Source organism: Galendromus occidentalis, unplaced genomic scaffold (genome assembly GCF_000255335.2).
Source record: "Galendromus occidentalis unplaced genomic scaffold, Mocc_1.1 scf7180000076574, whole genome shotgun sequence".
Lineage (NCBI taxonomy): Eukaryota > Metazoa > Arthropoda > Arachnida > Mesostigmata > Phytoseiidae > Galendromus > Galendromus occidentalis.
The window spans coordinates 674,583-699,955 of NW_003804563.1; the positions used below are offsets into that span (position 1 = coordinate 674,583).

At 51.5% G+C, this 25,373-nt stretch overlaps 2 protein-coding genes across 2 annotated transcripts in view; both read right to left on the bottom strand.

The window, feature by feature from the left end:
• Window positions 1-15,484, bottom strand: part of Obsc (Obscurin) — a 39,942-nt gene extending 24,458 nt beyond the window's left edge. The window contains exons 1-23 of the mRNA XM_029113335.1: window positions 15,283-15,484; window positions 15,041-15,178; window positions 14,836-14,902; window positions 14,641-14,722; window positions 12,297-12,455; window positions 8,023-8,285; window positions 6,557-6,727; window positions 6,187-6,445; window positions 5,922-6,086; window positions 5,498-5,638; window positions 5,211-5,346; window positions 4,891-5,037; window positions 4,399-4,548; window positions 4,044-4,286; window positions 3,746-3,905; window positions 3,479-3,654; window positions 2,500-2,593; window positions 2,224-2,402; window positions 1,513-1,642; window positions 1,203-1,384; window positions 548-832; window positions 223-410; window positions 41-137 (exon numbers count right to left, since the gene is read on the bottom strand). Of these exons, the coding sequence (XP_028969168.1) occupies window positions 41-137; window positions 223-410; window positions 548-832; window positions 1,203-1,384; window positions 1,513-1,642; window positions 2,224-2,402; window positions 2,500-2,593; window positions 3,479-3,654; window positions 3,746-3,905; window positions 4,044-4,286; window positions 4,399-4,548; window positions 4,891-5,037; window positions 5,211-5,346; window positions 5,498-5,638; window positions 5,922-6,086; window positions 6,187-6,445; window positions 6,557-6,727; window positions 8,023-8,285; window positions 12,297-12,455; window positions 14,641-14,722; window positions 14,836-14,902; window positions 15,041-15,178; window positions 15,283-15,484 (3,814 nt within the window). The remainder of the gene's footprint in view (window positions 1-40; window positions 138-222; window positions 411-547; window positions 833-1,202; window positions 1,385-1,512; window positions 1,643-2,223; window positions 2,403-2,499; window positions 2,594-3,478; window positions 3,655-3,745; window positions 3,906-4,043; window positions 4,287-4,398; window positions 4,549-4,890; window positions 5,038-5,210; window positions 5,347-5,497; window positions 5,639-5,921; window positions 6,087-6,186; window positions 6,446-6,556; window positions 6,728-8,022; window positions 8,286-12,296; window positions 12,456-14,640; window positions 14,723-14,835; window positions 14,903-15,040; window positions 15,179-15,282) is intronic.
• Window positions 15,485-20,305: 4,821 nt separating this feature from the next.
• LOC114828624 (uncharacterized) lies at window positions 20,306-22,763 on the bottom strand. Its single transcript, XM_029113336.1, has 9 exons — window positions 22,680-22,763; window positions 22,505-22,605; window positions 22,294-22,418; window positions 22,134-22,191; window positions 21,893-22,010; window positions 21,587-21,814; window positions 20,783-20,882; window positions 20,590-20,696; window positions 20,306-20,362 (listed from the first exon to the last, which is right to left on the bottom strand). Exons 1-9 carry the CDS (start codon window positions 22,761-22,763, stop codon window positions 20,306-20,308), a joined length of 978 nt encoding a protein of 325 aa, XP_028969169.1.
• Window positions 22,764-25,373: the final 2,610 nt, after the last annotated feature.

The following is a 25,373-nucleotide window of genomic DNA, read 5'->3' on the forward strand; positions in this document are numbered from 1 at the left end:
TCAACAACGCTCGCCGGGCGAAAATTTGAGGTGGACTCACTCTTGATAGTCAACTCGGCGCTGTCCTCTGCCTTTCCGAATTCATTTTTGACGACCACGGTGTATGCTCCGACGTCGTCAGGCCCACAGCAGTCGACCTTCATCGGAGGAGGAGGGATGAATGACTAAGGAGTCGGAATCCGGAACCGGATATAGTTTCTCACGTACGGGGACTGGACTCACCGTTAGACTGAACATGGTTGCTTCCTCTTCCGCGGCGATATACTTCTTACCGTCGATGACCACTGTCTTGCCGTCCTTGAGCCATTCTACCGTCGGTTTCGGCGTGCCCGAGACCTTAGTGGTGAAAGTGACGGTCTCCGTCAAAGTGGCTTCGTAGGACTCTAATTTCTTGATGATCTTCGGAGCAGCTATAGGAGATGAAAATGAAGTAAATCATTCAAAGGAGAATAGGCGCATCGTCCGAAGTCACGCTCCGTTCTCCCGCTCGAGCGTCGCTTGGGGCTTCTTCGCTAAAATGAGTCACTCAGCAAAATGAGCTACTCACAGTTGACAGTCACAGCCGCGTGACCGCTTTGACTTCCGAGATTGTTGGATATAACGCAAGTGTAACTTCCAGCATCTTCGGTTTTCGCCTTGTCAACCAGCAGAGCATAGCAGGCGGAATCCACTTCGTGCACTAGACGAACGCGTTCAGTGCTCGTAACCTGTTGACCGTCCTTGTACCACTTGACGTCGGGCTCGGGAACACCCTCGACCTCGACGTCGAGTTTCAGAGGAGTCTCGGTCATGACGGCGGCATCCTTGAGCTCCTTCTTGAACTTCGGGGGACCTGAATTTGACTCGATTAAAGACTGTTCTGAACGGAAATTCACGTCGAGGTAGATATACTGTGGAGAGAGACCGTCTATTCCCAATCGGATGAAGACACATGTCGAGGGTGGTAGCATACGATAACTTTCGGGAAAAATTAGAATTTTTCCCGGCGAATGAGTCGGAGCAATCCTCTCGACTGACTCGTTTCGAAAAACTTCGTATGAATGACGATCTTTGGCAATAGCGTGGGTGCCTGTGTACGCGGTGTATCTGAAGTGCAGTGTGGTGTTCGAAGCGCAAGGTGCAAAAACATATACGCATGGAAGTGGCAGAAATAAAGCGAAGCTTCTACCCCTACTCGATTGTACGTTCCGAGTCGAACATACTTTTCACATGGAGATTGCAATGCGTCTTTGCTGAACCGAGCTCGTTCTCTGCCACCACGTCGTATCTCCCTCCGTCTTCTTTGGTGACGCTCCGGATGACCAGCGTCATGCTTTCGTCATCCTCAAAAAGGAATTTGTATTTCCCTCCGTGACCGCTCTCAATTAGTTTCTCGCCTTTCGTCCTGCGCAGGAGAGAGCGATACGTCCTGTGATTGGGTCGGGACCGAACAGAGATCCGAGCGGACAGAGATCGTCATAGCCGCGGAGCGATCCCTCCTCCCGATGCGAATTATTATGATGAGCCGCTTACCAAACGATTCTTGGTTTCGGCCAACCAGTTATCTTGAGTTCCAGCATGGCAGATGCACCTTCGTTGACCTCCACATCTTCCATGTTAGCCTCGATTGTTGGGGCTGCGGGCTCGCGGTAGTTCACCGTACCTGCAACGAAGACCATTTTCAAACTTTCGCGAGTCCAGCGTCGCGGACCCACTCGAAAAATCGATACAAGCGCTCCTAGCAAAAATGGCGGCTCTGCCAAGATGCGGGCTCTGCCAAAGAGGGTCGCGACATCTTAAGCTGGAAGGACGACACGAACAAAAACATAGACAAGAACTTTGTGCGGGAAACGTAGGACGCGCGGAGTGCTCTCCGGAAGAGAGTCGGAGACGGTCTCCCAATGAAGCCGTTTCTGCTATTTCGAGTCGTGAGCGTTGTTTGATGAGGTTGAAGAGTAGGTATTCCGTCTCAAATGCATGCGTCTGTTCCGCGGGCGAATTTTCCGATGCCTTATTTCGATCTACGTATCTTCATTGCATACATCAATTGTTGTGTGACACTCTATACCGCTGAGATGCCAGAACGCTCATTGTCAACGAGCAGTCATTGGACTCTCATCGGTGCACACCATGCCGTCAGTGAAGGAAGCTCTCCGTGCACGCTCGGTGATAGGCTGTGCGTGTATTCGATCACGGGCCGAGTGCCGTCTGAGCTTGATATCGGCAGAACAAGGTCCAACCGACCTTGTACGGTGAGTTCCGCCGAACAGGAGATTTTCCCGCTGAAGGTGGAGGCAACGCAGGTGTAGATACCCGCGTCCTCGGGCTTCACATGCTGGAAGACAAGCGCCAGCGTGTCTTCGTCATCATTGAACGCCACCTGGAATCTCTCCGACGCTTCGAATTCTCTTCCGTCTCTGAACCTGCAACGAGGATGGAACCGTGAGGAAGATTCCAGGAGTTGCGTCCGACCACCGATGATGTACATATGATCAATACGAAGCGTTCCGATCGTCTCACCATGTAAACGCTGGAGAGGCCGTCGGTTGGGGTGTCGTAGACTTATCTCCAGCGTTCCCGTCCTCAGTGAGGCCTTGGAACAACACCTTGTTCTCTGTTCGTTTTCAGAGCAGGCGGGCATCGGTCGGATGCATTGACAATCGGGGTATAGTTGAGAGTTTCGGAGTGGAGCAGAAGACGAGGAGCAGAAGAAGTTAGTTCGCATCTCTGGTTAGTAGCCAAACACTGATCAATGAGCCATTTTCTCCGATGGCCGCTATACTAGTGGCGCGGTTAGCGTCTCCGATTTGGCATGGGCAAAACCTTCGTTTGCAACTTTTGGAGTTGCAACCGCTCGGCTGGATGCCGTACCGTGCTAGCAAAGCGTCCTAAGCCATCTGCGGGCGATGGGTTTTAAGTGTATTGACGAACAACGAGAACCATTGCTCGAATTTCGCTCATACTGCTCAACCAAGCAGAAGATCAGCGAGCTGCTCTTCTTAGGAGGTCGATGCCGTATCGTTAGTTCCTATTGTTGATGTTACCAGAACCGTTTGAAGAGCTCGACGGTCGCAGCGCATCGAGCCCCAACCTCCTGCTCGACATCCTCTTCGCCTAGGGTTGTTCGCCAAGATGAAATTTCACCAATGTGATTAGAAGCAAGGTCAACATGCACATTATTCATCTACGAATTCCACTTGTGGATAAATCATGTGCAAGCTCATTGTGCGATGCGTGATTTACTCATTTCTAAAGCCAGTGCAGTGCGTGTGTAGCGTATCCGTGTCGCTGTCCGAGTGTGCGCGGGTGAGTGTGATTGATCATCGTCGAATTAAAACCCTTCATCGCTCGTCAGATCCGCGAGAAAACGACTTGAGACGTCATCGTCCTCTCGCTCACGCCTTTGCTAGCCAGGAAACGGTCAAGAGGTCGATAAAGAGACAAAATCGAGATACTAGTTCCAGACTATTAGTCGGAAGGAGAAGGAGACTGCACCCACTTGTCACAGTGATGCAGCCGGCCGTGGAGTCACAGCCCTCTGAGTTCATGGCCACGCATGAATACACAGCGGAGTCCGCCTCGGTGACATGATCGATGATCAGCTCAAAAACCTCTTTGTTCTCGTAGTGCACCCGAATGCGCTCATCCATTTGAAGTGGTTCACCGTCTTTGTAGCTGTAAGCAGAAGTCATTCCTAGGTTCACTGAGCTCGCATGTCTTCAGCGCGAATCCGGAAATTCATCAAAAGGTACTTGACCACACTCACAAAGTGACTTCCGGATGGGGGCAACCATGCACCACGAGCTCGAATCGCACCGAAGTGCCCTCGAGCAGCTCGGTGTCCTTCAGCTTGACTTTAAAGACTGGTGCGAACGGCAGCTCGGTTCCACCAGGACTAGTCGGCCGGGAGTCGGGTCTCCCGGAAGCTTTGGATAATGGTCGTTATCAGCACGGACTTTTCATAGATCTGTCGGACCGAATGCGAGCCCTTCCCCCGTATTCCAAAGCCCCTCAACCCGAGAGGTTTGGCGGGGGAGCGCCTCTCACGACCCTTGCCAACTCACCGCTGCGGACATTGAAGGGAGCTGAGCAAGAGGTCGTTCCCGATGGATTGGACGCCACGATTGTATACATCGCGGCATCTTCGAGTTGAGCATTTGTGATGGTCAAAGAATGTCGACCTGTTTTCCCATCACTGACTTGGGTGATGCGAGGGCCTCTGCGAACGGGAACGTTGTTCTTAAGCCATTTCAGAGCCGGAGCGGGCTCCGACTCGATAACGCACTCCAACGTTGCACTCTCGTTCTCTGTGGATTCAACAAGTCGATTGTGGGAACTTTCTCTCTCGTTTCCTCGTTCTACTCTTTTCGCTTCCAATCCGAAACCCCGTATTCCGTTCATTAGGCGGAAATAACTCACGGTGAATTGACACCCCTCTGAGAGTCTGAATGAATTTTGGCTTGTCGCCCTTTACCGGACTTGTACCTCGGGGCTCGAGGTCTGACACTGCGGTAGAACAAACATTGTCAGCTTCAAGTTCGAAGTTCGACGCCACAGAGAGCAACTCCTCTGCAAGCAGAATCGCCACAGGCATTTGGTTAATAGAGAAGTGCCAGGACGAGGTCGTGAGGAGATACGAATTTAATTTCTTTCAGTACTCGGAAATGTTCGGGCGGGTGAGAACATAACGACAGAGTGGACCGTTTCTTCGGGTTCGACGGATAGAAAATCAAATTAAGAGCCTCGCAGCGAAAGCAAGATAAGGTTCTTAAAAACAACCATCGTTGTTGCATTCATTGAGAGCGGGCGGACACAAAGACCATCGGAAAGACAGATTGGTACTTATCACCGTCGACCAACGGCATCGTCATCATGTGACCCACCAAAACAAGTGAGGTGAGGTCTACAAACCGTCGACTGAGGTGATAGAACCCGAACGAAGCGACTCCGTACCTCCGGTGGTCGTTCGGTTAGCCTCGTCCTCCTGTGTCACTTCCATACGAGATGAGTCTTCTTCGTTTACTCGGAGCTCTTCTTCCGCAGACATCTTCTCCGCAACTGAAATTATATGTATATGGCAGAGCCTCTTCGTGGAACGCCTTCAGGACAGGCGAGCGGAGCAATACACAGACACCCCCCCTAATTCTCGAAAATCCTCGCCTGCGATGACTTAATGCAGGACGATCATTCGAAAGTTCATCAATTTATCTATCTATTTATCGTAGTATTACCTTCGGATTTCACGGTCGACGTTTGCAATTGTTTACTCCATTCGTCCTTGTTTTCGGTTTTCATTATGAGTTGCTCCTCAGTTTTCGATTCGAGTTTCAGACTGCCTGCCTCTTCGCTGACGTTGGTTTCGCCAGTCTGTTGGAGAATATTAATTCATGTAGGATACAACAGAAGCCGCTCGCATCGAACTCGGAACTTCAAAGATTCGATTGGGAAAAGCACCCCATCGAAGTCAGGAGGTTTAGGATCGCGAAGCAGCTCTAGAGCGATTTAATTGCGTCACTACCTTGATGATGGTCTTCATGACGTAAACCTTCTTGTTGTTGGAGCGATACTGAACTTCGGTGAGGCATAATCGCCCCCCCCGAAAAAGGAACGCATGTCTCTCCTGCATTCTGCCTTTCGAATCCGTAATCAACACTTTGCCCTGAAGCCAAGCCGGTCATGGTAAGGCTTCCCTCCGGAATACCATGAAAGCCTCTAGTCTCACTTGTTAGAGTTCTAAACAGTCACAGGGTTAGTCATGGATCTACACATAGATTCGGGACTTGGCAGGATTTTCGCATCTTTCCTTCGGAATCAAAATGGCAGACTTTTCCGGAAAAGCGATTGGTCAAAGTTCGAAAGGCAAGAGGACTGTCCGAATCGAGGAGCAAGGATAAAGCTAAAGCCTGTCGCCTGGAGGATGAGGCATCTATGATGACACCTACCTCTTTTAGAATTCGTCCGAATTTCTGGATGTTGCCCGAATACCCCTCCATTTTATTGATGAACTCCAGATCGGTCGATCTTTGGGGAATCGCTTGCATGAAATCAAGCGCCCTCTGCAAATCGGTGAAATCTTCCCCTGCTTTCGCGTTGCATTTTATCAACTCCTGTTCCGAGCAAACGAAGTCAAAGAGGTGAGATAGTCAGTGATCTGTGCTACTGTGAGATAGCTCATCTGACCCTTATGCAGAGTACCTGGGGGCTCACCTTGAGGATCAGCTGGTAATCGTTAATTCTTTGGAGGGGCAATTTCAAATGTTCCTGAATAGTTTTTTCGTCCCCGATCTTTTGCGAGAACTTGTCCAAGTGTTCTTTGAGCTCGGGTTCGTCCTTGAGCAACTGTTGTGCTTTACTTTCGTGCTCGACGTACTTAACGTGCTTGTCGAAATCTCGCTCCATTCGTAACAAGGTTGTTCCCAGTTTCGAGGGTTCCCGGGCGTTATACTTGATGCCGGTTATTAATTGCCTAAGGGAGTCTCCGCTGGTCAACAAAGGTCAGAGCACAGCAGAGGTCGCTATACAGAAGAATCCTGGATCGGCTTGAGGTGGAGGGGACTAGGAGCGTCGAAAAACTCACTCATTATGGAAGTTGCAAATCTCCTTGAAATTGTTGAACAATTGCTCCTTGAAGTCCCTGAGTCGCTTTGGCATTGAGGGATTGTCCATCTCTTTCAAATAGTTTTCAACGACGAACAGCATATCACGAGCGAAATCTTCCTCTGTGTCGACGAGCTCCTTGACCAGAGTCCTGGAGAGGAAATTATGACATAAGCGGAATCTCTTGAAGTCTGGGTTCGACACAAATTCTCTTCGGTGTTACCACGCGAAGGGAAACGCGGCTTGCATACATCCATTGACTTATTCTCTTCGAAGCAAAACGCATCCCTCGACGGTGTACCTAGCGAACGCATGAACGGACTTGAAACGAGGCATGCTCCCTCGTTTCGTGTTTTTTTTCATTCGAAGCAGATAATGCTGTGCTCTGAGTGGATTCGGATTCGACTTGTCATCGCCGAGGAGGTTCCAACGCCGCCCACTCAAACACGACATGCGGAATATCAACACGCAGAGTCCTGAGGCAGTGCTTGCAGAGGACTTAATCAGCGTGAGGGAATGGGACAGCTCATATCTCTCCCTTACGGGGCAGAGCTGTATCATCATGTAAATTCGTGCGGTCGAAGCACTCACTTCGAAAATCGATCATCGTGGAAGCCGCGGATGCCTAATAATCGTTTCCTAATCGACGTCGACTGTGTCTGGTCGTCTTCCGTGTCCGCGATCTCGGTAATCTGGATCGACCTGTGGTTTCCCGGATGATAATTCGTACATATATCCCAAAGATTAGTTCCAGCCAGACGCTGGCATGTGTGTATTCGAAGCCTCCCGCGATTCGCTCAGAGCTGCTCATTTGGGAACATGGTTCCGAGGCGAACTCTTCGCTATGCTGCGTTTCATTGGCACAAATCCAGATCTCACTGAACACAAAGTTGAGGATGAATATGAATAGGAATCATTAAATGTGATCCCTATTTTTGCCGGCGCTGCGCAGAAGCTTTTCCATCTGCTTCTTAATGAGACTGTCTCGTGGAAGCAGCTACCGAATCGTGACCTTTCGGAAGGATAACCAATGAGGTACTCCACCGAGATCGTGCGGAAATTCTCTCGAGGTAGGTGGACAAACAGACGTTTAACCACTGAGCCGGCTAGGTGGCCGTTCGCAGCGTAGCTGTCTCCTTTCAGAGCAAGATAGTCGACGGCACGAAAAAAGATCTCGCACCCGGTGTTGACAAAAACAGCAACCGCTCAAACTGATCTAATGTCAAACAGGGCGACTCCAATCTCCGTCTTCTCCCGGTACCCAAGGAGATGGGCGCTGGTTCAGAGATGACGAATGGAAATAGGCGCACGACGATACATAACCTCAATACATTGTTTGCGATGTCGCGCCCTGCTCGATGTGTGGGTCTTCGGTCGATATTTTTGTATCAAACAAAAAGAAACTTCAAAGTCCCCGAGAGCTGAGCTGATATCCGATCGACTTACTCTTTTTTCGAAAGCGGAATCTCCATCACTTTCTCGTGAGTGGGTGTCGCAGGCTCTTGAGTCGTCACGGCACCAGCAGCTTTCTCCAGACAGTAGCAACCGACCCAGCCAGATTCGCCGGAATCCAACTTGACGACTTTCCACTTCCGAGGCTTACTGGTGTCCAGCACTTTAACCTGCTCTCCTTCTTTCAATGGAAGCCCATCTTCGTCAGTACTGAGAGGCTTGTAGTCCAAAATCGCAACGAAAATTGATCCGACGGGCTGTAAAAAAGAATAAAGGTATCAGCTCCTCCAGAATCCATCGCACCCCGCCGTTGATGCTCCTCCGATCCCTCGCCCTGACACGGACACTCAAAGAACTGAAAAGAGCGTGATCGGGAGGAGGGGCGATGCTGGAGATCATTCGCACGCAGTGACTCCCCCCCTTCCCCGCCAAGGCTCGCAATGACTGATACAGAGCTCAACATGATAATGGAGAACGACCTCTAATGTTGGCCCGTTATTCGTGTTCGCGGGCTTATTATCGATATCTCTGAATGCTGTCACCTTTTCGACTCCGTCACTCAAGCTCTTCCTGAATTACGACTCATTGATTGTCTTTCGAGATCGAGAAATGCAAGAATCATCATTATCGTAGCTGGTATTCTTGTACACAATAGACTCGAATCCCGCAATGTGTTATAATATTAAAAAAATCGATACGTGTCGATACAATGGCTTCGAAGCGGGAATTGTGGATGAGGCATGTATCGGAGTATGGCAGGTGCATTCCTCGCGAGGCGTGTCAGCGACTTGCCATGTTCTTCTTCAAACTTTCATCTGGAAGGATGTATAACTAACACAGCCCTCGTGTCGCCAATCTCTGTCAGAGGGCCCCAGTGCAGCTCACTAAACCCTTCTAAAGTCAGTTCAAGGTTCTTCTCGTTGCGCCAATTGTACGCTCGCGACGAATCGGTGAGTCTGGGCACCGAATTCCGCATATACCTCTGTCTGCGAGCCACCGAAGCAAGAGCTACAGATTGTTTCTCAATGTTTTCTTCGCCTGAAACAACCTTGCGCTCGATGTGGCAACGAAGCGAGTAACGAGAGTCGACTACTTCAAGACAAATGTTTATTCGCCACAGAAAAAAATGAGACGCCCTAGAATCTCCCTTTGTGCGGCCAAGCGCGAAGCGACTCGTTCGACTGCGTTCGTTAGTACAGCCCCTTAGTTTTCTTTGCATATACATACAAGATCTTATATTACATTTCATGAATAGCTCCACAGGAGTTCGTCGAAAAACTCTGACGAGATTCCGGTATCTTCTCCTTCAGTGTTCTCATCACTCTGCTCGCTGATGATGTCGCGCCGGATCTCGTTCAGTGCGTTAGAGGGGATGGGGACTTGCTCTTGGAGCTCGGAGAAATCGGTGGAGACTCGAAGCCTAGTCCCGAATCGCAAGACGGAGCAGTCCCGTAGGATCTCTTGGACTCGAGCGCATAGGGTTCGATGTCGATCTCCGATTCGAAGCTTGTGTCGGATGGTTTTACCGAGTCGAAGCTGGTGTCGGCCGGCTTCTCGGATTCGGGAGGAATCTCTGTTTGTCCCACAGGCTCGGACGGCCTTCCAGCCCACTCCTCGGCGCCCAATTCCCTCTGTTCAACCATGAGCTGACGGTAATCAAGACCGAAATCGCTCACACGACTCTTATTGTTCACGAACTTCGCGAAGTACTGTTCATCATCGATTTTCACTTCGTACTTCTCCAGGAGACCTTCTTCCCGGAGTTTTCCCAGAATCTCGTCTGCTCCCTCCGAGAAGCCGAAGACATTCTTGAGTCGACGAACGGTGGGCACTTCCATACCGGCAATGAAATGTTCGATGACCGAGTCCGCTGAGATGTCGCCCGTGTTTGTTGGCACACAGAACTGGCTTGATGAAGCCATCGCTTCCTGTTTGCCTTGGAATTCTTTCATCTCTTTGCAGGTCACAGCCTTGTTTTTGAGCACGTAGACGAAGCCTTCGGCGTTGGCGAAAACGAAAAGATTGTCGCTCGCGTTTTTTTTATCGTCCGGATGCCTCCAGGTATCATCACTTCAACTTCGTGCGGGATAAAATACTCCAGGAGTGCCTTGTCGTCCCTCGTGATGTCGACCAACTCGGAGAGCTCGAGCAACTTCACGGCAACGTCCATGACCGGGTACACATACTTGTCTCCTAGGAGGGCTTTGTACTTCTTCTGCATCTTGACGTGGAAATCGAACTCGCTGACCATCATTTTGGTCCCGTCTTCCTTGATGAATGGATAGATGTGCTTGCAGTCCTTGAATACATCCGAAGTTCCTGCGACCCGGTCTCGGATCGCTTTGGATTCTCGAGGCGGGATGAAAGGCACGTAGCTATGCTTTCGGGCTAAGCTGTCCCGTCTCTGCAGTAATGACTTCTGGAAGTCACTAAGTTCACCAGTAGATTCGTACGAGAAGCTGTTCTGCCGACTAGCCATCTCCGATAGGTGCCGCTCGTCGCTGTGTGCCTCTGCGGTGCGGCCCTCGTGCTTATGTAACAACATTGGGGAGGAGGGTCAGCTTTGCCTCTGTTTCTGCTGCTGCCGCTGCTGCTACCAACAAGAGGTACCCTTTCTTCTTCAACAAGTAATTGATGTACCGGTCTCCGGTCACGAGTATATTCGCTAAGCAGACAAGGTTTTCTCATCTATCGATAGCAAGTGGCCTGGCAAGCATTTCCTGGTCGCCCTTGACGCCTGCTGATCATCCGGTCGGAGAGACGACGAGCATGCCGTGAGCCGTCGGTGAACCCGATGGTGTCAAGTTCGCCCTCAAAGCTCTAAAGGCTTAGAGTCAGACGGAATGCGGCAATGAGAATGAATAAATGATTCGAGCGCGGTGACAAACACTACATTGGTAGACTTGGCGCGCCACTGCGATCTGGTGGCTCATTGTAGATGCTGGGCATTTCTGAGCTATGACACACGCTGATCACGTTTCCCAGGATAGATCCGTCCGAGAGGTATACGAATTCGCGGTCATGTTAGCTAACGAGCCGATCCATGGTCGCGATAGCCCGCGGCCTTCTCCACGCTAATAGACATCTTGGTTCGGTGACTTCTCTAGCAGTCGATTCGTTCGACTATGGGCATGATGTCATATTCCCTTCCCATATAGCGACTCAAGCCTGTACACGAAAATATCCACATACAATGAGCTCGATTCTATATTGAGCAACTCAAGCTAGAGGCGGAATCTCCATTGAATCAGTCTCAGAGGTCCGTGCAATCAGATTCGAATTTCTCTGGCCAGAACGCAGAAAGTTTCGGTCGATACGGGTCATGTTCCGTCTTCCGGGAAGAATCGCCGTCGAGTACCCCGCGGAGTTCCGTAATTCACGCTCCAGCTTCTCGACGGGAGTCGCACGTGGAGGCCGGTGTCCTTGATTGAGGGATCGCGCGAATCCCCGCGCTCACTGAGAGGATCGGAGCAGCGATGGACGTCGCGGGACCGATCGCGATGCCGCGAACAAGGGAGGGAGAGCCCGCTCGGAATCCAGTGAATCGCGAGGCGCCTGTTCCGGTCCGGGATCTCTCGAGGCTGCTATCAGTGTCAGGCCGTCACGGGACCGATTGGATAAAGTATCAAACCGAAAACGAGTAGTTTATCGTCGCCAAGCGAGCCTCTACGCCTAGATCCATCTCAATCGGTCTTGACTTTGGCCCCGCATGATTCAGTGAGGTGTTAGAACACCTCGTTCAGCCAAGCAGGTACACGCACCCTCTGGTCAAGCTACGATTCTCGCCGTCGCGGCTGCTTCTCGTAATGTTCTTAGATTCGCGGTTAGAGGCAAGGATTGTACGCGTCTGAATAAATCGCAAAGGTTCCCTACTCCCGGTTGTTTTTCTCCCATCGTTGAAAGACCAAGGTCTTCCCGGAGACAGTGGCTTTGCGAAACTCGGTGTCGGAATGGCCATGAGCGAGTTCTCTCTAATTGCAGCAAATACCAAAGCTTTCTACCGAAAATTAAATCTAGACTGGCTCGCGAATCACAGACTACCAGATCACAATGACAGTAAGCGAGACAACTAGTTCCCCGAGCGAATGGGAGAGACTATGGCAAGCTTTGACCCGAGGCGGTTTCTTCTGCTGTCCGCATAGAGCTCTTTCTCTTGCTCTCACGAGAGGAAATAGTCAAATATCAGCTCAATCGCCACCATGGCTGACGGAAGATCGCGCGAATGACCGAACAAGCACCCTATTAGCACCAGGTTTGAACTCGCTTACCGAAGAGTCCTCGAGCATCTGGGTGTCACCGCCACCGAAAGAAGCGCTGTAGTGCTGCTTCGATGAGCTCTCGAAAGATTTCACCTCTCCTGAGGAATCGATGGTAGTTACTTTCGTGGATCTCATCGAATATCCAGACATCCCACCTTCGACTTCCACCTGAAATTTCAACACATTTCGGTGAGTTGGAGTACCACCGTTCATCTCCCTAGAGCCCGCGGGGATCGTCAGCTCCTTCCGATCCCTTGCTCTCTATCTGAGCCTCGAGAGTCAACTCGAACGAATTCTTAGACAGCACCGATCCTCTTGAACACATTATCCATCATCAAGAGATCTCCCGAATCCCCGCAGCGGTGGCTATTCAGATTCATCCATGACGGTTTAGAAGATTACTCGCATCAGAAAAGCCCCATCGATCCTCACCGCAAGCTTCATTGTCGAATGCAGCTATCCGGTTGATTTGATATTCCCGGCATATCGAATGTTCATGCTTCGAGCCCTCGCGGACTACCACAGGTGAGTCAGCCCTATGATTTCTCAAAATCGTCTGCATGTGTTAAGTTAACACGGCTCCAGAGAAATAAACTGGATTCGCGTAAGTGCCGGCCGAGAGAATTTGGCCTCATATTTCCGGGCTCCGCTTCGCCCACAACCGGCGGCTGAGCGGAAGTTGTCTGATTTCCAAGCGAGGGCGATGAGGAACACCCGATTACATGACCAAGGCTTATTATTCTGAGAACTCGACATTCTACTTCGTCTCAACGGGAGATCATTTGCCTCCCCGTTCAGACGAGGCTCGATATCAATGACCCTCGATGAGTTGAAATCTTTGGGCAGGTCGAGGGTCTATGGAGGGGGTCCTGAATCGTGGCCAAGTCTCGACGGGATCGGCACGGCGTATAGCGCGTACATTATCTCTCCAAGCTCTGAGCCGCATTTGGAACCATCGAGCATGAATTGGCCGTGGCGAGCAAGGTACTACCCAGCCAAGGAAGGTACTACCCAGCGCTCATCCCAATCTGATCGAGAACTAAGTAGCTGCAAGATTTGAACAAGCAGCTACCTCTTGATGGAGACACTGTCGATGCGAATAGGCATGCGATTTTGAATACAGTCCCCTCAGACCATTGAACTCTTCATTCGTCTGTGGGTTCGCTCAAGAAGTTTTGGGGAGGCATTGCCAAGAGTGCAACGACCCAGAGGATCAAAGGGAGCGCGCCCGAGCTGAGCCTCGACGCTTCAATGTCGTTCCATTGAGACTCGATGCGTGTCAGGATTCACGGGTGTCTCTTGTGTCTGTTTAGGAGTATTTGTTCCGAAGGGCTGTTAGATGCTTCGATTCAGCAGATCTTTTTTGTTTGACATGCGCACATAGAAGGATAACCTGATAACTTGTATTGCCATTCTTTTCGAGTGAACGAGACAATTCATGCCGTATCCAGCACCCAACCTGCAAATATTTCAGGTAGCTCAAATGTGTCTCGACGGCTCGGAAGTATCCAGGCTCCATCCATGGCTCCGATAGAATCCGTACTTTTGTGTTTTCTGCGAGGAGGTTGGTTGGGCCGGACGACGCTCTCGTCGCGTGGGCTCGCGCTGATTAAAGCGTTATCACCATAGCATCGCTGACCGCCTCTCATCGGCCATCTTGTGATAAGAAGGCTCGACGGTGTCGAACCCGGATGGCAAGGATACGAGCAGTGTGTCAATAGATCATTCACGGCTTGGACTTCACCCTGGGACGCTTCTGAGGCCGTGCCAGGGACCTTGGCCATGAAATATCTGGCCGGTATTCGCGGTGCGGGATCTCGTCTGGGGCGCCCGATGCGCCGGCCTGGTACAAAATGTTATGACGACCGTCGGAGGCTCCGTTGATTCCCCTTCAGCGAGCGAGGCGCGGCGTCAACACGCTATTGCGTGGACTAGCGTGGCTCCGTCGGCGCTCGCGACAGCCGTACTGTGTCTGGCAAGGGCGGCTTGGGGCACGAGATATTCACGGTAATCATGATGAGCACCCATTCTACACCACTACTCCTCCCAATCCCGCTCTCATCAAACGGAAGAACTCCCTGTCCCCTCGAACCCCACTCCGAATGGACACGGTGAGGTGTCGCATAATTTGAACTGAAGGCTGCCTATCACGGAGCAGCATCGCTATTCTTTTCGAAGCCGTCCCCACTTTTCCCGGGCAAGTCGCGTTCCGTCTTGGATCCGCATTTTCCCACACTCGTTCCGGTGAGAGCTCAGAATGGCGAATCAGAGCTCTTGCTCGGGAGACAGGAGGATCTCACGATTTCGCACGGTGCGCTCACGAGAAAATCTGTAATCCAATCTAATCCCTCACCTTGGTCCGTTTGGAGGAGAACGCGTCGTCATCTTCCAGGAGGCGACGGGAGAGCCGAGATGTCGAGTCATCATCTAGGGCCCTGTTTCGGTCAAAGATCGGTTAGCCACAGCGGAACGTATCGACGCGCTTCGGGATTTCTCGAATTCGATTGAAAAGCGCTCCGAAGAGGATTCGAACGCTCGATTGCCTCACCTCCTGGCGACTCCGAAGGCATCGTCCTCGGAAGATAGACGGGTTGAGTGCCTCGTTGTTGAAAATGCTATTTTGGAAGATTCGGTAGTTAGATTCGTATCCATCGGGGGAAACGGTTGCAGGCGCGCAGGAAAGACGCCGCGCTCGGAAATTGAGCTGTTTCGGGGTATGAGAGGGGAGTTTTGGACAACTGAATACTGCTCACTGCTAATTTCAGGTTCGTCATCGCCCATGGTCGTTCGGGTTGTTATTCGAGTGGTGCGAGAGACTGATGAAGATGAGAAGTCAGAGTCGTCCAGACCGCTACGGACTGACGTGCGTCTGGTCGCCGGGCTCGATTCATCTGTGAATCGTTTACAAGATGGATCAATCACCCTCTTTCCAAGGGACCGAGGGGAAGCGTGATGTGTCCAATGTATATGCAAATGTATTTTTGAGCTATCGAACCTTCTCCAGTGCTGCTGTATTTGTAGGATTTGGAAGAATATCGATAGTTCGACATTGTGGTTCTATTTCCCGATGTGGTTTGTCCCGACGACGGAGGCACTCCTTCCTGAAATACGGGATTTTGTTGGATGAGCTCAGACCACAGACCGTCACCAAGATCACACTTGAGCGAGAGAGACGCGTTTAGGCCAACACTGGCCATGTGGGTTATAATCTATTGAGACCGCGTCTTTGTCGTGCTTCGCCACGGCTAACCTCGCCCACAGGGCTGGAGCAGTTCATCAAATATCTACCATATCGTCGCAATCCTCTCATAAACAATTAAGTCCAGCGATCGTGGAAACCCATGATCGTCCGTCTCGGATCTTCGAAGGGAGTAAATCTCGCGCCTCGCCTCCGGGTTCCGAAGCGGTGAGGAGATTTTCAAGCAGAGCCGCACTGAGACATTCCGTGAAACTCTTCCTCTATTTTATTCTCTGTGTCAGGATGCTCTATCATGAGATTACGCTCGCTGAGCTATTCCAAATGCCGAGTCTGCCTTATTAGAGGGGCGCTGGTCGTTTTTTGGATCAGCCCGGGACGCCTCCTCGGAGAAATCGAGAGTCCGGTCTCCGGAGCCACCTGATATCGAGGTTGTCAGCGCAGCGATGAGAATTTATTCTTATAGCTCGCATCGGTTCCAGCTCCCATTCGGATGGACCTAATTATCATTTCGATAAACAACCAGAACTCGAAAATGAGCTCCGGGCGACGTGAGCATGACAGCACGGCTGTGGAAAAGAGGCGTACGCTATCTCACGACGGAGTCCGGTAACTCCTCTCCGCGTTGTCGCGGTGAGATAGATAACCCACCGAGCTCTGAAGCTCCGATCGGGAGCACTCGGCTTCGGTGTGCCCTCATTGGGACGTTTTTGCCACTAGCGCCCCATTCACGGAGTGGGTTTAGACTCCTTTGCATCACATGGAGGGTCTGGACCCTGAGCTCGGAGGCCACAAGTATCGGCACCTCAGGAGATTCGAGCCCGCAACCTCCCAATAGAGCAGCGTCATTCCTCGAAGTCAGGCTTCCAGGTGCGCTAGGACTCTCATCCTTCCCGTGGATTCGCGTCAAATTAATGAGATGAAGATCCCTGATTCCCTATCGATGCTCCCGTTTTCGATCCGGTATTCCAAACACCCGACCTCGCACCTCGTTTGCGCTCCAAACGCGACCACGATGGGAGAGTCCTCTGGGCAGCCTATTCATTTAGTTTCCTGAGGAACTTCCTTCAAGGACAATACAGCGAGCGCGAACACCGTGCCATGTCACGGGTAAGCCACTGCTGGGGTAAGAATTGTCATTCTCTCTGAGAGCCTGGGGAAAGCGCTGCGCAGAGGGCGGCGACAAGAAGATCAAGATATACCCGAGAGCGTGATGGATATCCAGGAGATCCCCGGGTACAGAAATCTGACGGGATATGCCTCTGCGCATCGATACCTTCGCTCACGGATTCAGGAAAACAGCGTTCAAACGTAAGATAGAAAGTTCCGTCGCGACCGTGAATGCCGCGATGGAAGTCTTTCCTCAAATGGGGTTTCCCCAGCCCGCAAACGACCGTCCCCAAGGCACTGAAGAACTCCATGAATACTCCTGTCGCGAAAACATTGTCTGATGCCTGTTCTACACCGGGGATGCAAGCGGGCTCGCAATCCATGTTTTGATTCGGTCAGTTCGTCAGAGAAATTGGTATTTTGTCGCTTATGATAGTATTATCCGAAGCCAAGCACACGCTGCTGGAGCGGAGATTTTGTAGACGGACCCGGGGCCGAAAAATCGTTCCCTCGCATGAAACTTTGCGGCCTGTCGAGCGTGATGGACAACGGGCAACAGCATGGGCGGAGTAATTAGCTCCTAATTACGATCACTTGCCCTCGGTGACAAATCTTCACCATGCAGATCTTTAATCTTGTCACCGAGGTAAACCGTCGCGTCGTCTGCGACGATGAGTTCTGCTAAGAGGCCACAGTCCAAATATGACAGCCGAAGGAGGTGGTAGAACTAGTTTTAGAAACCATGACGTGAACTCCCAAAAATAGAACCATTTCCCCCCGCCCTCTGGCCCCGAGAGCAGCCAGACTCTGCATCTCATCAGGGTTTCAATGTTGCTGCTCTTCACGTGTCCAAGGTTACATCGAACCTTCGCTGAATGGTTCCTCATTCGTGAGTCTGACAGAGCATTTCGCGGATGGCGTGATCGGAGATTACCACCTTCCTCACAATACCGCATCGAATCGGGAGATCATCTGAAGGAGGCAGCCTCGACAGCTACGCGAGCGCCGTCTCTCCTGACGTTTACTCGAATCGTGGCAGTCCAAAGCTAGGAACTAGAGGAAGATTGCTCGGCGAGCGAGGTTTTACTTCATTTTTCCGCATTCGGAAATTCCCGGACCGATTCTCGCGATCGGCCCTCAGCGCCTCTTCGCGACGACGACTAAGGCGATTCGGAAAACCGTATTGGGCCAGAGGCCAAGGACGGTTATGTGGCGTGCACCTAAGAGGGCTTCTCACATATGCTGCAGCGCGCGGAAACCTGAGCGACCGTCCGCGGAGCGGGAACACAATGCTTTCGTCGTTTTTCAGAGTCTCTCGAATCAGCAGATTACACGAACACATCACAAACGATGCACGCTTCTTCGATCGGGCATGTGTTCATCTCTTCGCTGTAGGCAGCCGATCGATTGGAGACTGAGAAATGTCCCAAATGTCGCGATCCAAAACTCGAATACCAATGAATGCTGTCATCATCGTTGCATGAGAAGTACCAGGAAGAAAAGAAACAGCAGCTCGAGACAGCTCGTTGACTCCAAACCGCGATTCCTTGTCTCAATCGGTTTTCAGAAACGATGGTTTCACTAGCTGGCTACAGGGCTCTAATGCCGGGAACGTGACTGGCGTAAAATTTCATCTGAGAGCGGAAATACAACGAGATCGCAAATAGGTCACGGTATATCTATAGTGAAATAGTGAAATGTTTATAAAATTGTAAAGGACACGATGATGCAAAGAGTCAGCGCTGTTCCGCATAAACATGGGCAATGGCTCCCTAGACCGAGCCAGATTTCAAGCCGCAGCTCTGCGACCTTCTCGTAAGGAAGGTGCAGGATGTTCCTGAGCGTGCGGTCGAAATTCGAGTCCCAAGAATGCGATGCTTCCCGTTCGAAGCAATAGAGTCATAATCGGGTCTGATAACTTTCAGATCCGAAGTGATTGAAAGATGAGGATCACATGGCCGCGAGCACCCAATGGTCCCCCGCGCGCGAAATTCGCGGATCATCATCCGTCATCAGTGACGATCTACCGGATCTATCCGGAACAGGGAGTCTAGAAAAGTTCCCCGAGGACCCAGAACAAGCACCGTAATCAACGTCAAATGTAGTGCCCAAACGCTCAGGATTACAACTCCTTAGGCCAGACGCTGCTCTGCGGGGCCAACAAAGATGAAGAAAAACCTGAATGAGGTTTCAGATGTAGCACGTTCCTCCTTCAGCGAGCACGTCATCCAAAGCGACGCCGAGAGCATCCCTCCTTCCGCACAGAAACACAATATCACAACCACCTGCATGGCTGACCTCCAAATATCATTTCACCACTGGGTCCTACCTCCTGTGGACACTTGGACGGTCGACGCTCAGACGTTCGTTAGAGACGCTGAGAACCAATCCACGTCCGCGCCGGCGTGTGAGCCAGGAGATCCTTCAGATCAACCGATGAATGGATGGTTGCTCGGATAGTCCTAGCTAGCTCACCGGACTAGACTTAGCTAGTTCTCGGCTCTCTGCGGGGACAAGCCTGGCCCGGATGCCGACCGAACACCAGGACTGAGCTACGACCAAAACACAGAGAGTACCGCCACCTTGCGGACCCAGAATATAGGCCAGAGCCCGTGGGTCTGCGGGCTGAAGACTTGAGCCCTGAGTGTGGTGCTGCTATGGCTGTTAGATGGTTGCCCGCAGGAAGATGGTCTCTCTATTTTCGGAGGTTCCTCTAGAGGAGAAGCCTGTCGGCAGCCGACCGGGCTGGTTGCCGTTCAAAGAGAAGGTCCGAACCGCAGGGCGACCAATGACCATGCGTAATCGTCGCTACACCTCTCGCTGGCCGGCTATATTGTTCGTTTGTTTTTTCTTGCGTCTATGAATGCACTAATGTTTCTCCATGTAAATCCCAGCATGAGGAAGAGGTTGGATAGATTTGGAGAGGATCTCTCGTTGAACCAGCACAACAAACGAGCTTGTGGTGTTCTATCGAGTGTGAAGCATTGTCAAACGCCGGCGGTTGAGTCATCTTTCTCGGTTGCTTAAACAAAAGACAAATGTGCACGCTCTATCGGCTCAATTGCTCCGTAATCGCGCACGAAAAAAGGACTGCAGTCTCTAAAGCGGAGTCACATCTCGCGGAAGCGCTCCTCTTGTGCTCAATGTGCGGGGAAGGGGTGAAGGAAATGCATCGGGGAGTTCCCTCGGGAAAACGAGGACCACGCCACATTTCAATATTCCACCTACCGCCTGATCCCGTTTCGGCCCTCAATCTTCAATGAGGCCGAAGATGGGCGTCATCCAGAAATAGAGAGTTCCAGTATCAAAACTGAACTCGTGAGCATTTCTGAGGTTTTTGTCGGTCACCTAATGTGTCGCATTTGAGGATAAACGATAGCTCAATGTCTTTCTAGGCTCAGAGTTTTCTCGGGTGAGACGCAACTCAACGGTGTGGTGACTAAGCTCAAGTGGCTCCCACGCGTCCGAATCAAGCGAACCTTAGTATAAGCCCACGGAGGGTCGCGGTCAAGCAGCTCGAATTCTCCCGTTAGGCAGGGCTGATGCAAAGGTGTGGACAGGTGGAATATTCGTTTTGTCGATTACGCTCGATGCCCAGAAGACTTGCAAATCCCTTTTCTAGATAGGACGGATCGGCATTCGGGAATCGGAGCACCCGGAATGTTGATTCATTGACAGAGGAAACGGCTTCCGTGTATCAAAGCTCTAAGATTCAATCGAATTTGGAAGCGCATCGAAACACGCGATCTTTCATGACGGCGGCCAGTTTCTGAGGATTTTTCCGTTGTGGAATCAATTCATTCCATGGGGATGGTGTGCCGCGATCACACAACCGGTCGCGTCTGCGCGACGGCGCTCCCTCCGACACTCAGTGATCGGGAGGACGATTGTCCATTCAGTCCTCCCTCAGTAGTGTAGAGGGAGCCTCTAAGTTATTTCCAGCAATCACCGACACTGACTGAACAGCTAAGCATCTCATGTATGGACTGCACTCACTTCTGTCGGAGGATCAGCTGAAATTTGAAGCGAAGCGATCGTTGAGCTGGAATGTTCTGCTGCCGGAATGTTTGGTACCACCGAGTCTTCGTCGTCCGGAATTTCTTCTGGAAAGGAATCAGTTCGAACAAACGAGTCCTCGGCAAGAGACGAGCAGCTGGCAGATGTCGATGGATTTCCCTTCCGAGCTCACCCATTGTTTCTAAAGGTCCTTGCGCTTCACGAGGGCTAGACGACAATTCTTCATTCATGAGAGTTCCCGTAGATGACTGCGCCGAAGAAATCGTAGATGTCTGTGGTCGAGACGAAGAATCTCACGGTTAGGAGTGCTCTCCGTCGGCCCTTATATTCGCAGGGCGAAAATTTCCCAGAGGGACAACGCGGATCTAGAGGAGCCAAGTGCAGTTCTCCAGACAACCCCCCCCCCTCCGAGAGCTTTTTTGGTGCCGTGCGGCAAAGGATCGCCCAGATCTCTCTTCCTCACGGGGAAAAAACTCATTTTAGCTCACGGGAATGATCTGTTCGAGAGGACCGTTCGCGGAGGGGGAACGGTAAGTCGTAGCGCGACGTCGCTTGAGGGCTAATGTTTGTGAGATCCCCCACTTCACGCGGTGAAGTCCCGCTCGCAAAGATTGGAGAGCTTCCCGTGCATGAAGTGGAGTAATGATTTTCTCTCGGAGCTTCCATTCTTGATGGAAGGCGCGAATATTCCTAGATCGTCCAGAAAGCACCGTGGTAAAGCATAGGCTTTTGCAAGCCTAAGATTCACCGTACAGTCGCAGTCACAAGTACGGTTATCCTTTTCGGTAGTCTGTGACGCCCATCGAGAGAGTTTCGCCCCTCGGGTTGAGTCAGCCCCGGCGACCCCGCGACTTTTCCATAATGGAATTTCCACATCTCTCTTGTGCCGGACCGCAGATTTTCGGGATTGGGAACGGCCCCGGTAGCTAACGGAGCGGTCCCGCCTCGAATTTAGAGCTCGCTCCATGGAACTCACAAAAGACGAATGATGTGTCCCGATCGGAGCCTCGAGGTCTGAGAACGCGTCGCAAATGTTCGGGTGTCGGGTGGAAGAGCCCTGCGAAGTTGAGCTGACTTGGGTGCAATACTGTGGTCTCGTCGGGCTGCCTCCAATCGCTAGCTCCTCGTCGAACTCTTCTTCTTCCAGCGTGAAACTATCTTCATCGTCGTCATCGCCTTTTCGGGAGATCTCGTCGAGGAAGCCCTGAGAGTAAGAAGATACGGAACCTGGCCGAAATGCGAAAACTTTGATTTGCGAAACGTTAATGGCGCAAGAACAAACCTGGAACTGCTCACTGGCGGTGAGCGTTCTCTTGCGGCTCCCAACAGATTCAGCTCCGTTCCCGCTCTGCTCGTCCTCATCGGAGCCGTCATCGATGAGGATGAGCAGACCAGATTCCCTACCTGTTTCGAGAAACGGAACAATGAGCGGGAGGCAGAGCGGGAGGAGCAGATACCTTCCATTCATCCACAAGCGGATATGTTCTCATCGAGTCAGGGGAGTGAAGAATCAGAATAAATACTTAATACCTCGGACATCTGCTTCTGCAGGACCGCTTCCCTCCGATTGGTCTCGGGAACCTGGGGATTGAGTCTCGCGTTAGGGTCACCCACATGGAGCTGAATCCGCTTTCCATGTATCGGGAGTCCTTGATTCGGGGTCATCGAAAGTCCTCGACTTACCGTTGTCATCCTGGACAAAGTAGACATCCGTGAAGCACGAGGCGCTTTGTCCGTCAGAAGCCTCCACCCTGCACTCGTATTCGCCCTCATCCTCTTCGCTCGCGTTGCCTATGACAAGCTCATGCCTGAAACACATGGTAGCGCTCGAATGATGTCATGACAAGCTGTGAAAACTTCGAGACACCATGAGCCAGATCGAGCTTCGATTTACCATCCGTTGGGGTGTGCCGTGACGTGCTTCCTCGCAGAGTTCAGAACAACTTCCCCGCAATGAAGCCAAGCTACTCGATGTGGCTCGCAGTCAACCTGAACCTGGAAATGAGGGTTGAGACTATAAGAATTCATTGAAGCCCGCCCAGGAGTAAATCTACTCGCCAGATCCTCACCTGGAACGTGAGGATATCACCGGGGGCGATCTCCGTGATGACCGGCAGCGAGCGAAGGAATTTCGGCGGCCCGGAAGTGGCCATGGCGACCTTCGAATCAACGTGAACTCAGCATTGCATGGCACACCTGTCAATGGAGATTCGCGGCGAGTCAGACACCCACGAGAGGCTCATCTGGAGTTTTGTCCGAGTCGTCACTCTCCCACATCGCGAAATGTCTCCACCCCGGGTATTCGAATTCATAGGAAGGGGAGTGCCAACAAACTTTCTCATTCCCTCCATTCCCGCACTCACGTGCTCTGATTGTGGAAAATAGTTAGTGAGTCGTGATTATTCACGGAACCGAAAGGCGCGAACTTGATTTTTGCTGACCGCGCACAAGTCGCCCGCTAGAACCGGGGCGCACGTGGAATGAGAATATCAGGCTCTTCAAATTCTCTGAAGAACTCAACCCGTTTGATCGAAGTTCCAAAATGACTACAGCGATGATCGCTTGGACGTCTCGAGGGATCATACGTGTGGTTTGGGAGCGAGTTCTCTGTAGAGCAATTCATTCTGAGAGATGATATAATAGGTGATACGGAGATCGCATGCTCTACCTGGACCACTCGGAAGCTCGCGTCAGCAGAGGGCTGCCACGGTCATCAGCCTCAGCGGGCTTCCGGCTGATCGCACTGAACGAACGAAACACGATGCTTCCTCACAAATCATGTCGAACTCACCGCAAGATCCCCGCAGCGTGAATTCACTCGAACTTGTGTTCACCCGACAGCAGCACGGACATTTCAGTACACTATTTACAATCAACAATGGCCAAAGGGGATACTTCGCACACTCGCTCGAATCGGAGTTCGCTAGGAACTCTGCACGGCGGGTCCGCGCGGCAGATCTGGCAAGAGGTAACGACACAGCAGCCCGCCAGTCAGCTTGCTGGCATCACCGCTAGGACCACAGTGTCTATCTGAGAAAACCTGCCCTGAGCAACAGAGGCACTCCACACCTGACCGCAACGGCATCATTATTTAATAAGAGTCAGCCTTTCGGGCTTTCGCCTCCGTCTTCTCGATTTCTGACGTCACTTCCTCGCAGGAGTACCTTCGCTCGACCTCGACGTCAGCGTTGAGGTTTGAAGACTTGCTCATTATCGCCTCTCAGAATCCGAAGGTGAGACTCGTCACAACACTGTGTGATGGCTCCGATCAGCTTTGACGGGGTGAAGAAAGAAACTCGAAGCTCTATTCATATCTGCGTATACTCCTCTAAATGCCGGGTGGGAGGTTGCGCGAGAACGTAGACCTAATCTTCGAAGTACCGCCGAATACTCAGAATTTATTCAAAGTGCGACCCTCGGTGAATCGACGGATCGTGTTCCAAGCAGGATCCGGGAGTCGACGACTGATCCTAGTCAGCTAGTCATGTCTGGGGGCGAGCGATTGGGCGAGGAACATTTCTTCAATGATTTGTCAAACTCTCCTTGACTCCCGATTGATGTTCACTCCCGCGCCGAAGCAAACGACGCTCTTTCCCGACTCAATGTGCCTAACCGACGTGATCCCCTCATTTTCGTCATTGCTCCACCTTCGTGGTCAGCCTTCCAACAACTGAATGTACGCGAGAATTTCAAGGCGAACGAATGTCCTTCTTCCACATGTCCGGACGTACCACGGCAGAGTTCCTGGGAGTTTGATGAGCGAAACGAATGGAGAAGTTGGAGGTTCACGGTCGTTCCACGGAGCGACGATCCTGAACATTCTTATCTGCAGGTCCAGGATCGAGGATATTCGGTTCGGGTCGAGAGTCCCCTTCCCGACTCAAGGTAGGTACATGAGCTCCGCGTGTGATGATGGTAGAGAAAACCTATGTTAAGGATGAGAAAAGTCACTCGATCTTTCCGATAAATCGGGGCGACGGCCGAGCTCCGAGAGGTTCTCGTCCCCTGCGGTACCTTTACTCCTCGCAGGAGCAGCTCGAGCTCTCTTGCTGGCCCCTTGGTGTCAAAATGATCAAACGGAGCAATCGGGCACTGTCGGAGTAGACGACGACAAACGAAACAGGCGGGACAGGGCGCGTGCTCTGAGCAGCATCGGGAGGCAATAATTGGACAAAGCCAAGGCTCGTAGATCAAATCGGTCTCAAGATATGTATATACATTTCAATTACAGTCGCGGGCTTCGCTCAGTCCAGCGCAATAATCGGAATCATCGATGCATGGAACACTCAAGTGACTGTGTTCAGAGAAAACGACCGCAATGAAGAGAGGATATCTTGGAACAAGCCGAGTTTCCGAGCGCGGCTCGAGGCTGGAATCCGGATTTCCTCTCATAAGAACTCCCTTAGTCGAAATAAAGGAAGTATAGTCACCACCATGGTCGCGGCCAAAGCGAGAGCTTACTATGAAATTGCATGGATCGTTTTGCTGAATCAGTCAGGCGAATAAGTTCTTTCGATTGTAATTTCGCCCTCACCTACGTCGGAGCCGCTGACACTGAGAACAAACGACGAGCAGGAGCGTCTGTGTTATGGGACGGGATCGTGTGTCGGCCGCAGCAGCGGAGCATTGTTTCTGCGATGACTCCCATTCCGAAACGTGGTTACCAGTATTTGAAGAGTGCTGTGCCAAAAACTCAGAAGAAGCTTCATCGAAATGTTCTCGTGGGTGAGTGCAGCTCCGTTGCGGATTCCTCCGCAGATATA

Excerpts from the sequence above, each read along its gene's own strand:
- LOC114828624 (XM_029113336.1), bottom strand. The coding sequence starts at position 22,763 with ATGGCCACTTCCGGGCCGCCGAAATTCCTTCGCTCGCTGCCGGTCATC. Across the intron at positions 22,419-22,504 it reads ACGGCACACCCCAACGGATG|GCATGAGCTTGTCATAGGCA; the intron begins GTAAATCGAAGC and ends CATGTGTTTCAG. Across the intron at positions 20,363-20,589 it reads CAGCTGATCCTCCGACAGAA|AAACTGGCCGCCGTCATGAA; the intron begins GTGAGTGCAGTC and ends AAAAATCCTCAG.